At 50.0% G+C, this 12,734-nt stretch overlaps 1 protein-coding gene across 1 annotated transcript; it reads left to right on the forward strand.

Annotated features, from left to right (window-relative positions):
• The first annotated feature begins 354 nt into the window (after nucleotides 1–354).
• MARCKS (myristoylated alanine rich protein kinase C substrate) lies at nucleotides 355–7,609 on the forward strand. The gene is made up of 3 exons (XM_038554998.1): nucleotides 355–1,171; nucleotides 3,618–4,178; nucleotides 4,209–7,609. The coding sequence occupies exons 1-3, from the start codon at nucleotides 1,070–1,072 to the stop codon at nucleotides 4,584–4,586; spliced, it is 1,041 nt and encodes a 346-aa protein (XP_038410926.1). The 5' UTR covers nucleotides 355–1,069; the 3' UTR covers nucleotides 4,587–7,609.
• The last annotated feature ends 5,125 nt before the right edge of the window (nucleotides 7,610–12,734 follow it).

Raw genomic sequence — 12,734 nt, forward strand, 5'->3', positions numbered from 1 at the left:
ACCGATTTCACGTTTGCGACCGTTAAAAAGAAAAAAAAAAAACACATACACACATGCAAAAAAAAAACAACAAAAAAAAAAAAACACAAACTCGGTGCAGGATCTGTGAAACCGACATGGAACACGCCGCGCACGGATCCCAGCCATTGTCCCCAACACACGCACACGCGCACACACAGACACACACGCACATAAACACACGGGGAGGCTGGGGGGAGGGGAGCCAGACGCGGATATAGACCGACAGGAGTCAAAGCGAGTCAAGTTAACGCTTTCTCCGCCCCCGTCCACAAGTACCCCCTCCTCCTCCTCCCCATCCTCCTCCCCATCCTCCTCCCCTCCTCCTGCCCCTCCCCCCGCGTTAATTAATTCCAAACAAAGCAAGCCAATCCAGGGATGCATCATTATTTTCAAGCAGAGGGAGGCGAGGGGCATGCATTTTTTTTAATCGATTTATTTATTTGGGGGACGTTAATTCTCGGTCCGAGGGCCGATTTTCAAACCTTTTGCAAAGCGCGGCTCCATTGTTCGCCGGGCGCGCAGGCCCCGCCCCCTGCTTTGTGTGCGGCGCGCGGATTGGCCGGTGCGCGCGGGGGCCGCGTCAGCGCCCGCGAGCCCATTCATCTGTGCACTTGGGCGTTGGACCCCGCATCTTATTAGCAACCAGGGAGATTTCTCCATTTTCCTCTTGTCTACGGTGCGGCTACAAATCTGGGATTTTTTTTTTTTATTACTTCTTTTTTTTTTTTTTTTTTTTAAAGAAAGGCTACACTTGGGCTCCTTTTTTCGTGCTCGACTCTTTTCCTCCCCCTTTTTTTTTTTTTTTTTTTTTCCCTCCCTCCTGCGCTGCTGCTTTTTTAGCTCTCGGACTTCAGGTTTTTTTACCCGGAGTGTATTTAGTCGGTTCTGTCCTGTCCTCTCCGCCACCCCCACTCCCCCCTCCCTCCCTCCGGGGTGTGTGCCGCTGCCGCCGCCGCTGCCGCCGCCGCTCGCCCCGTCGTTGCACCAACCGGAGGCTCTTTGTTTCCCCCCCTTGGATCTGTTGAGTTTCTTTGTTGAAGAAGCCAGCATGGGTGCCCAGTTCTCCAAGACCGCCGCCAAGGGAGAGGCCGCCGCCGAGAGGCCCGGGGACGCGGCCGTGGCCTCGTCGCCCTCCAAAGCGAACGGCCAGGTAACGTCCACCTGGGATGCGGGCGGCCGTCCCCGGCGTCCCCGGCCGGCCCCGACGCTTCTCCTCCGCTCGGGGTCGCGCCCGGGGCGCCTTCGGCGGAGGGAGGCGCGCGGCCGCGTTCCGCCGGGAAAGTTGGCTGGGAGGCGGCCGCCTGAATTGTCAGCTCGTCCTGGGGGGCGGCGGGGGGCGGCGGGGGGCGGAGGCGGGCTGCCCGGGCGACCCCGGCCACTTGTCGTGCAGCCGCGAGCTGAGAAGTGCGAAGTGTCTAAAATGGCGTGTTTGGAGCTTGGAACGTGACGAGCTAGGTGCTGCCCCCCCCCCCCCGCCCCGGCCAGGTCGCGGGTGCGCTCGGTGGGCACAAAGGTGTCGGGCCGGCCCCCGCGTTTGCGCTCCGGATTGGGTCGCTCTCGACGTGGCCGGGTGGCGTGATGGGGCTGCCAGGCCAGGGGGCCGGGGAGGGCCGCTCATTGTGCGCCCGGGCGGCGCGCGGCTCCCGGAGCGCGGGGCCGGGGGCTCCCCGGGAGGCTTTCCCGCGGGCCTGCGTCCTGCCTTCCGCACCCACCCGGCCTGGGCACGGCGTCCCCGGGGAGGGAGGGCTCCGCGGGTCCTTGCGGAGCCGGTGCCCACGGGCCGGGGCGGGCCGGGGCTGCTGGTGCGCGCGGCGCCGCCGGGACCCGAGGGGGGAGACCGCAGCTCCCGGGGGGGGGGGGGAGGCCGTGCACCCTGCTCCGCGGGGAAGCCGCAGCTCCGGGGGGAGGCCGTGCACCCCGCTCCCGGGTGGAGAGACCGTGCACCCCGCTCCCGGGGGTAGGCAGGTGGGCGCGCGAGGCCGGCCACGGGCGGCTGCTCCGCCAGCGCCGGCGCCCACCACGCCTCTTTTCCTAGAGCGGAGGCCGGTGGCTTCGCCTCCTCCGCCCTAGTGGGCGGGCGAGCTCGGCCGAGGGGCTCGGAACCCGTGGAACGTGCAGAAGGAGCCGCCGTGGCGCGCCCGGCCCCGCCGACCCGAGGGGGGTGGGCGCGGAAGCCGAGGCCCGACCCCCGCGACAGGCGCGGACCCGGAGGCCGCGGGGCCGCCCGAGCTTTGTTTGCGGGCTCCGGGCTGCGCGCTCCGGGCCCGGGGGCGCCGCGGCCGGCGGGCAGGGCCGGGCTGGGCAGGGCGGGGGACCCCGCGGCCCCGCCCCTCGCTCGCGCCCGCCCGCGCCCAGCCCCGCGCCGTGGAGCCGCAGCGCCCCCTGGCGCCCCCGAGCCCTGCGGGGCGGAGGCCCGTGCGCGCGCAGGCCGGGCTGCTGGCTGGAGGCCGCGCGCGGCGCCCCCGGGGGCTCGGGGTTTGGACGCCCTCCAGGGCGTGGGGCCCGGGGACCGCGCGGCCGGGCTCGGGGCCTGCGCCCTAACGGCGCCCCGAGCATCGTGTGTTACGTGGCTCTTGTTCGTGCGGAGCCCGGGAGGCGGGGGCTGCGGTGGGCGATGCGCCGCTCCCCGTGCGCGGCCCGGGCGCCGTGGGACCGTAGGGCGTCTGCCCGGCGCTCCCGGCCGCCGCCGCGTCTCCAGGGCGCCGCCCCGGCCCTGCCCCGGCTCCGCGGAGGGTGCTCATCTGGGCCGGCGACGCCGCCTCCCCGGGGCCGGGTGCAGGGCCTCCCCGGAGCGGGATGCACGGCCTCCGCGGGGCGGGGTGCACGGTCTCCCCCCGGGGCCGGGTGCACGGCCTCCCCTCGGAGCGGGGTGCACGGCCTCTCCCCGGGAGGAGGGTGCACGGTCTCCCCCCACACCCCGGAGTGGGGTGCACGGCCTCCCTGGAGCTGGGTGCAGGACCTCCCCGGAGTGGGGTGCACGGCCGCCCTGGAGCCGGGGTGACAGCCTCCCCAGAGCGGGGTGTACGGCCTTTCCTCGGGAGCAGGGTCCACCGCCTCCCTCCTGGGGCGGGGTGCAGGGCTTCCCTGGAGCTGGGTGCAGGACCTCCCCCCACCCCGGGGCGGGGTGCACGGCCTCTCTCCGGAGAGGGGTGCACAGCCACACCCCCCTCCCAGCAGGGTGCACGCTCCCCCTGGAGCAGGGTGCACGGCCTCCCCCCCCCCACCCCAGCAGGGTGCAGGGTCTCCCTGGAGCGGGGTGCACGGCCTCCCCCCCACCCCAGCAGGGTGCAGGGTCTCCCTGGAGCGGGGTGCACGGCCTCCCCCCCACCCCAGCAGGGTGCAGGGTCTCCCTGGAGCGGGGTGCACGGCCTCCCCCCCCACCCCAGCAGGGTGCAGGGTCTCCCTGGAGCGGGGTGCACGGCCTTCCCTCCCCAGCAGGGTGCACACCCCCTCCCCCCCAGCGGGGTGCAGGGCCTTCCCCCCCGCGGAGCAGGATGCACGCCCCCCCCAGCAGGGTGCACGCCCCCCTCCCCCGCAGCGGGGCGCGGGGCCTCCGGGGGCCGCCCGAGTGACGCTGCCGCCTTGTGTGCCCGCAGGAGAACGGCCACGTGAAGGTGAACGGGGACGCGTCCCCCGCGGCCGCCGAGCCGGGCGCCAAGGAGGAGCTGCAGGCCAACGGCAGCGCCCCGGCCGCCGACAAGGAGGAGCCCGCGGCCGCGGGGAGCGGGGCGCCGGCCGCCGAGCAGGAGGAGCCGCCCGCCGACCGCGAGGCCGCCCCCGCCCCCGCCCCCGCCGCCGCCGCCCCCGCCGCGCCCGCCGCGCCCGCCGACAGGGAGCCCGAGGCCGAGGCCGCCGAGCCGGGGTCGCCGGGGTCGCCGGCGGCCGCCGAGGGGGAGGCCGCGTCCGCCGCGTCGTCCACGTCGTCGCCCAAGGCGGAGGATGGCGCCGCGCCCTCGCCCAGCGGGGAGACCCCGAAAAAAAAAAAGAAGCGCTTCTCCTTCAAGAAGTCCTTCAAGCTGAGCGGCTTCTCCTTCAAGAAGAACAAGAAGGAGGCGGGCGAGGCGGAGGCCGAGGCGGCGGGGGGCGCGCCCGCAGACGGCCGCAAGGACGAGGCCGCCGAGCCGGGCGCGCAGGCGCAGGCGCAGCCGCAGGCGCAGGTGCAGGCGCAGGTGCAGGCGCAGGTGCAGGCGGCCGAGGCCGCGGAGGCCGCGGGGGAGGCCGCGGAGGCCGCCGAGCCCCGGGCGGCTGAGCAGGCGGCGGCCGGCGGCCCGCAGGAGGCCCAGCCCCGCGACGCCGCCCCGCCCGAGCAGCCGCCCGCCGCCGCGGGGCCCGGGGAGGCCGCCGAGCCCGGGGAGGCCGCGGGGGAGGCCGCGGGGGAGGCCGCGGAGGCGCCGGCCGCGGGCCCCGAGCAGGAGGCGGCGGCGGCCTCGGCCTCGGCCGCGGAGGAGGCGGCGGCGGGCTCGGCCTCGGCCTCGGCCTCGGCCTCGGCCACGGCGGCCGCGTCCTCGCAGGAGCCCCAGCCCGAGTGCAGTCCGGAAGGCCCCCCGGCGGAGGCGGCCGAGTAGAGGCGCGGAGCGCCGAGCCGACCCGAGAACTCTTCTCCCCCGCCCCCACCCCCCGTTCGTTTGTTGGAGTGGTGCCAGGTACTGGTTTTGGAGAACTCGTCTACAACCAGGGATTGATTTTTAAAGATGTCTTTTTTTTTTTTTTTTTTTTGATTTTACCTTTTTTTTTTTTTTAATGCAGCAAATTCTGTTCCCCCCTCCTCCCTCCCCCCCCCACAGATCCCATCTCAGATCATTCTGTTACCACCATTCCAACAGGTTGAGGAGCGCTTAAGCCACCTTCCTCCGCCTTGTGTGTCTCTTTCGTTTTTTTTTTTTATTTTTTATTGTTTTTTTTTTTTTGCATCAGTATTAATGTTTTTTGCATACTTTGCATCTTTATTCAAAAATGTAAACTTTCTTTGTCAATCTATGGACATGCCCATATATGAAGGAGATGGGTGGGTCAAAAGGGATATCAGATGAAGTGATAGGGGCCACGAAGGGGAAATCTCCAGTGGTGCGTGACATTGCCAAGAACAATGTACCACTAGAAGCGATGGTGTAAAGGCTTAGTCTTTTTTTTTTTTTTTTTAAAGAAAAGTTATTACAATGTATTTTGTGAGGCAGGTTTACAACACTACAAGTCTTGACTAAGAAGGAAAGGAAAAAGAAAAAAAAAAAACACCAATACCCAGATTTAAAAAAAAAAAAAAGATCATAGTCTTAGGAGTTCATTTAAACCATAGGAACTTTTCACTTATCTCATGTTAGCTGTACCAGTCAGTGATTAAGTAGAACTACAAGTTGTATAGGCTTTATTGTTTATTGCTGGTTTATGACCTTAATAAAGTGTAATTATGTATTACCAGCAGGGTGTTTTTAACTGTGACTATTGTATAAAAACAAATCTTGATATCCAGAAGCACATGAAGTTTGCAACTCTCCACCCTGCCCATTTTTGTAAAACTGCAGTCATCTTGGACCTTTTAAACACAAATTTTAAACTCAACCAAGCTGTGATAAGTGGAATGGTTACTGTTTATACTGTGGTATGTTTTTGATTACAGCAGACAATGCTTTCTTTTCCAGTCGTCTTTGAGAATAAAGGAAAAAAAAAATCTTCAGATGCAATGGTTTTGTGTAGCATCTTGTCTATCATGTTTTGTAAATACTGGAGAAGCTTTGACCAATTTGACTTAGAGATGGAATGTAACTTTGCTTACAAAAATTGCTATTAAACTCCTGCTTAAGGTGTTCTAATTTTCTGTGAGCACACTAAAAGCGAAAAATAAATGTGAATAAAATGTACAAATCTGTTGTGTTTATTTATGTTCTGATAAAGTACCGAGACCTCTAGGTCTCAAGGATAGTTTTGAGGAACATCTCGCATGCCATCAAGAGTAAATTTTCTTGTGGTTTGTAATCTGAAGTTTTCCAGACTCTGAAATTCATAATCAGCAGTGTCAGATTACACGCAGGAAGGAGTCAACAGCCTTCCGTGTCTGTTACCATTTACCTGCATTGACGTTGAGTTTTCATTTAAAAAATTCAACAGTTATTTTTATGGTAGTTATATAGCATGTCAGAATGAACCATTTAATACAAAAGTGGTGTGACCCCCCCCCCCCCAAGACCATTTAAATGTCATGTGAAAATCTCATAAAGTATGTTTTCGGTCATGCCTGTCCAGAAACCTGAGCGAGAGTCTATTTAATCCGAACTGCAGACGGGCCACAAAAGTGGCCAAATGTGTTTCAGAAATTGATGGTGTATTACCTGCCATTGTAATTGATTAGTGCTTGGCTGATTTCCAAATACTGCTTAGATTATGTGTTATACCTTAGGAAAACAGGCTTATGTAAAGAAGTGATGGTGGTGAATGGGCAATGTTGTCAGTTTATGGGCCTTTAGTACTTGCCTCAATTCGATAGTTGCGAGTGGTTGTTGTTGTTTTTTTTTTTTAAATCAGTAGTGTGTTAGTCTCTTGTTACTCAAAGGGAAAAGATAGAGAATGATGCTTCCTTCTATAGTGATGATCCTTAACCAGTTTCACCTTTGCTCTTACCACCGCATAACTGGATTTTTTTTTTTTTTTCTTCACTGGATCCTAAACTGGATTGAATTTGAAGGTATAAAGGTGTGTATCAGGTACCATTACTTCATGAGATGGCGAAGGAAAATAGTTGACGCACACCTCTGCTGTTTTTGAGCAGCACGCCTTGTGTAGGGTTCACGGTGGGACTGAACCACATTTGTGACAACCGAGCGCCAAATCTTAAACTCCTTAGAAAGGTACATTAGCTTTTGACGTGCTAATAATTGGAAGAGTAGATCATATATGATAGTCCATGACCTCTCCTTACCAAATACCCTCCCCACTACTACAAATAGCATTTGGAAAAGTATGTACTTTTAGTTGGGGTGTGTTGGTCTTGAAGGATGTTTGAAAGTTAAAAGTCAAATCTGGTAACCAAAGGACTGCTTTATAGGGTCTTTCCAACCTCACCAACTTTTTCTCAAATGCCTGCTTGGCCAAGTACAGGGCCTAGTATGTGGGAGGACTCAAAAAAATTGATTTAAAAAATTAACTCGTGAGTAGTCAAAAATACTGTGTAGCCAACTATATTGCTAGGCTTGGGTTCTTTTGTTTTGTTTTTGTTTTTGTTTTTTAACAGCTGGAATTAAGATGCATTATTTTGATTTTAATTGCCTAAAACACTTTGGGTGGTATTGATGGAGTGGTGGATTTTCCACCAAGCGATTAAATGAAATTTGACATATACCTTTTCATCCAAAGTTTTGTACATCACATTGTTTTCTAATGGAAAAATGTTAATATGGCTTTTTTGTATTACTAACAATAGCTTTGAGATTAAGGAAAAATAAATAACTCTTGTACAGTTCAGTATTGTTTATTAAATCTGTATCGGCAGTATGTATAATGGCATTTGCTATGGTTATAAGATACTTCCTCTGGATTATAATAATCATTTGATTCAATTCCTATTGCTTGTAAAATAAAGTTTTACCGGTTGATATAATCAAGCTTGCTAAAATAGGATTTTTTACAAACTTAATTTTAAAATGCAAATTTTAGAGAAAAACTTAAAATTTTAAGGGTTGATGGTAAGTATTAACTATTACTCCATTTAAGGGATTTGGAAGGTATGCTTGACATTATATTTAGGATATATAATCATATCCCCTGAAGGTGAGTTCTCTGTTAACAAGTCCACAAACATCGTGCTGATAGGTCTTGATAATATGTTTGGGAAAGAATGCAGTGTATCTACATATTCCTCTCATGTATATAAACAATAAAATAAAATTTGGGGAAAAGGTGCTTTTTGCATTCACATACTTTGGGAAGGGGGCCCGTAGTTTAACATAGTTAAATTTGCTTTCAAAATTAAGTAATTGGTTAAGTGACAGGGCTACTAGCTTTTATCTTTCCTTTCATCATTCACTGCAATTTTGAGCATTTTTTCCCCTTTCCACTTCCCAGCCATATGAAAGCGCTTAAAGCAGGATGTATCAAACATGAATCTTAAAATGCTTTCAGTCCGTAGATATTCCAGTCCTTGCTGGGGATTCAGGTTGCCAGCACCCTTTACATCCAACAGTGCCATTTTAAAAATGGGAAAGAAATACTATATTTTTTTATGTATATTGTATTTTACTTTATGTACCTGAAAAGAGTGAGAAATAACTGATCCCTAAGATACTTCTATCTACAGTTCCTCTCAACTGCACAACAGCACCCTTTTTTTTTTTTTTTTTAACAGCAACTTTTTAAATTTTTATTTTTAAGTAATCTCCACCCAACCTGGAGCTGGAACTCAGAACCCCAAGATCAAGAGTCACATGCTTTACAGACTGAGCCCACCAGGTGCCCCTCAACAGCAACTTTAAAACAAAAGCAAAACCCCCCGCCATAAGATCTAGGGGTTGCAAGTATTTAATTACTGCAAAATTTCTAGGAATCCTAATAATCTCAGTTCTAGTGTTTTGCTAAAATTAGAATATAAGACTTTTTTTAAGTAGGACTGGTAATTGAAAAATAGGTATCTTTGTCCATTGCTGTTAATTACAACTTCCCTCATTTCTGGGAAAGGTGAGAGGCGGCAGGACTACCTGTCACTTATACTTCAATACAACACATTTCCTTTGAATCCGTTACGTTAGCATTACAGGCTGTCTTCCTAACAAGCGGGACGCTGTTCCTTAGGTTTGAAATGTAAGGGACTGGATGTGGTGCTACAATTCTATACCTGTGTACTGGGGTGGGGCGGGGGGGGGAGCGATTCTTGGGGAGAGTTACAAATTGGCCGTGTAAGAAAGCTCTCAAAGCAAGCCTTAGGTCAAACGATATACCCATATTTTGGAAAGCACCAACCAATAGAAATAGAATGAGAGCCACATGTGACTTTAAACTTTTTTTTAGTAATCATATTAAAAAAAAAAACAAAGATCAAGCATGAAACCAATAACCCCAGGATCCTTTACATGTAATCCACACCAAACTTAGTGACATATTTCACTTTTTTTTTTTTTTTTCTTACCAAGTCTGTGGAATCCGGTGTATTTTACACTGACCACACACCTCGGTTTGGAGCGGTCACATTTCCAGTGTCCTCTGGTCACATGCGGCTACCACACTGGAGAGCACAGGTGTGAAGAGCCAGCGTCTGGGAGTGCAGGAGGGAGGAGGCGTGTCGGGGACAGACTTGGCAAAGTGGGGCTTACGTGATGAATTTCATGAGCTTCAGGGGTCTAGCTTCTGAGCTAACATGGAAGGGTTTTTTTTTTCTAAATTCCAAACCGTTTTAAGCAGTTAATACGGCATTGGTGTTATCGATAAACGTGAGATTCCGAATGGGCTTGGTGTAGGCCGAACCGTGTGCCCTCCCCCTGCCCCGGGTCGGGTTGCGGCACTAACCCCCAGCACTTGAGAATGTGGCTGTATTCGGAGACAGGCTCTTTAAGGAGGTCACTAAGTTCAAAAGACGGTGTTAGGGGACCCAACATGACCGGTGACCTTCGAAGAAGAAATAGATTGCCCACACTGGGGACACCAGGGGTGCATGCCCATGGAGGGGAAAGATCATGAGAAGACACAATGAAAAAGCGGCCAAGGACACAGGCCTCCCGAGACTATCGGCACCTTGATTTTGGATTTTCAGCCTCCACAACAGAGAAAAGAAATATCTGTTGTTGAAGCCCCCCAGCCTGGGGTACTCTGTTAGGGGAGCCCTAGGAAACCACTGCAGGACTCCTTGGTGGGAGGGGAAAGATGGTCTCTACCCGAGGATGTAAAGAATTCTGTAGGCTTGCTTTTGCTCTTGCCTCCAATGGAAAAGAAACTGCTTTCTAGCCTGAAAATTTTATTATTGTCGTTATTGTTCCCTGAGAAAAGAGAGAAATGGTAGTTTAAAAATTAGAAAGGTGGATTATAGGGCTATCTTAATCATTAATGAGTTGATAAAATAAGATCTCTGGAACACAAACCATAAAAAAAAAAGGAATCGTCTAAAAACACTACATAATGTTATATCTGAATTTATCCATCTCTACTTTCCCTTGCGATTTACTTGTACAAGAAACTGAGTTATTTGTTCATTAGTATCCAGAGTATGGATTTTGCTGATTGCACGCCACGCTGTCATTTAATACGTTACTTTGTCTTTCCTGTGTTTCTTGTAGTTTTTGTAAGTTGATCAATAGATGTTGAGGTTGATCAGATTCAGATTTACAGGGCTACATCACAGGCGATGTTCTGTTTCTATCAGGAGGCATACAATGTTCATCATTTCTCTTTTTGTGATCTTTAAAGCCATTGATTTTTGCTTAAATCCATTAATTAATATAAAGTGGCCAAATGGTGTTATTCTAATTGTCATTCCCTTTTCACCTATTTGTTCAGTTATATCTATAAAGAGAAAGTTTCCTTCAGCAACCTTTTGGTTGTCCATCGGTTGTCCTTTCTTCATGGAAAGTCAGGATAAATGTTTAATTCTTTCCCTTTATTTACTGATTTTCAGAATAATGAGTTGGTTCCCTAATACCCTCCCAAGGTACCAATGATGGTATTGGTTTGATTAAATCAAACTTCCTTAAGTAACATAAGCGATGCTTAAATTGGCTCATGGTAGATTATGCTTTAAAGGTATAGAATTCAATAAATGAAATCAGTTTATATTTTATTAAGATGCTACTTGAGAATGTGCTAAAAGATAGATGGAACTCAATATTTATTTTACTCAAATGGAATGGGTTTACAGACTTGCATGCTGGCACATCCCTCATTTCAGTTGGGGTTTCATGCCGAGAAGCCGTCTGTTTATACAATTTCAAAGAAATGGGAGGCGTTGCAATTTTTTTCTTACCCTCTAATTACCGCTGTATAATCATATTTAAATGTCATCAAAACATATCAACATAACACCTTACCCATATAGTAAGAAAAATGTCTGGAAATTTATGAGTTTGAGGAGACTCAGCAATCCCCAGTCCCACAGACGTACGTGCTGTCGCTCGAGCAAGCCGGGCCCTAAACAGAACAAGGCGTGAGCAGGATTTACTAAGTTCACCAGCAAAATTCCAGAACTTCTATCCTGGTATCTGTGTCAGTGAAACTGGTCATTTTTAAAGAAAAAAAAATATACTCGTTGTATAGCCCAGAGGCTCCAATGGCAGGATTAATTCACGGCTTTTATGAAGAAGAAGTTCTCAAGAGGTTGAATTTAAGTGACTGTAAGGTCGAGTTCTTTTCTAAGCAAACTACCAACTAGGGCTACTTCTTCTAATGTTTTTTAAAAAATTGGCAAGCATTGGATGAGGCAATAGATCCGTAGGCAATGTTATCCGTAGATAACATTTTAATAGATTTGCAGATGCTCAGTGAAATTGTAAAGGAAAAGGAGCCTACGGACTCGGTCGCGTATATTATAAAATATTAATTATTAACTAGAAAAATGAATTATCTCGACAAGGGTCATTTTCCTCTGTCTTTAGTGTGCTAACCAGTTCATGAATTGGATTACCGTAGTACAAAGAATGGCCTATTTTTCCTTTTCTCATATGCTTCCTGATATTTTAAAAGGATTCGTTATTGCCAAGAATTTTGACACTTCTTAAATGAGAATTTTAAGTTTTTTAATGTAGTGGTACGTAGCTTCTAAATTTAAGATTCTATGCAGTCCAGAGCTGAAACTTATCAGAATTCCAATGATGAATTTATTGAAAACTAACCAAAAATATGCAAATACCAGAGTTTCCTCTGAACAATAATGAAAGTTATTATTCAAATCTCTTGAGAAAAAAGCTGCATTTTTTAGCATTCTTACACAGAGTACAAACATTCTTCACGCTTACTAATGCTTAGTAAACCAAGAAGAAGTTCATATACAGTCAGTAACAAAGCAGTCACGGTTAAGAGCAAATGAAGAGTATTTCTTGTGAAGCATTTCTGCCCTAACTCCTTGAGACTTAAAACACAGAATAAGCATATTTACTGAGGAAATGCAGGGTTTTTTTTTTGTTTGTTTAGATCAAGAAGACCTGTTAAAACTAGTTGTTCATAAAGCATGCTGTTCATCCCTACTTTCTCACTGTCCTGAACTCTAATTTTGTTATCCAAAGTATAATTACAAGTAATAAATACATATTTCATATATATAAATAAATGTATAGATAAAAATTAATAATGGAGTACACATTCATATTTATGCCTGATTTGATATATACTTTATAAGCACATAAATATATTTTATAGTGGTATGTATTTAATATAAATATATGTCTAATATATTATAAAATCAGGCATAAATATGAATGGGTGCTATTATTTAATATTAAAAATTCTAAACAAAAGTCCTCTATTTTCAATTTTCTCACCTCCCTTATTTGCTCCTTAAAGTCCTTAGAAAATATTATGTCTTCCAAATGCTTCCTAAGGTCATAGAGAACAGTGGTTGAATAAGGTTTTAGATTTGGTTAAAGGAGGGTATTTTGACCAGAAGTTGATTTCACTCAAGATTCTCTGTGTGAAAATCTTTAATTTGGTTTTGCCACTCATTAATTTCTCATAACATGTAGTTACAATAATAATCATCATGCACGTCTGACCTACAATAAAAAGAAACAGGCAGAGTAGAGATGACTGAC

Source organism: Canis lupus, chromosome 12, assembly GCF_011100685.1.
Source record: "Canis lupus familiaris isolate Mischka breed German Shepherd chromosome 12, alternate assembly UU_Cfam_GSD_1.0, whole genome shotgun sequence".
In the NCBI taxonomy this organism is placed as follows: Eukaryota; Metazoa; Chordata; class Mammalia; order Carnivora; family Canidae; genus Canis; species Canis lupus.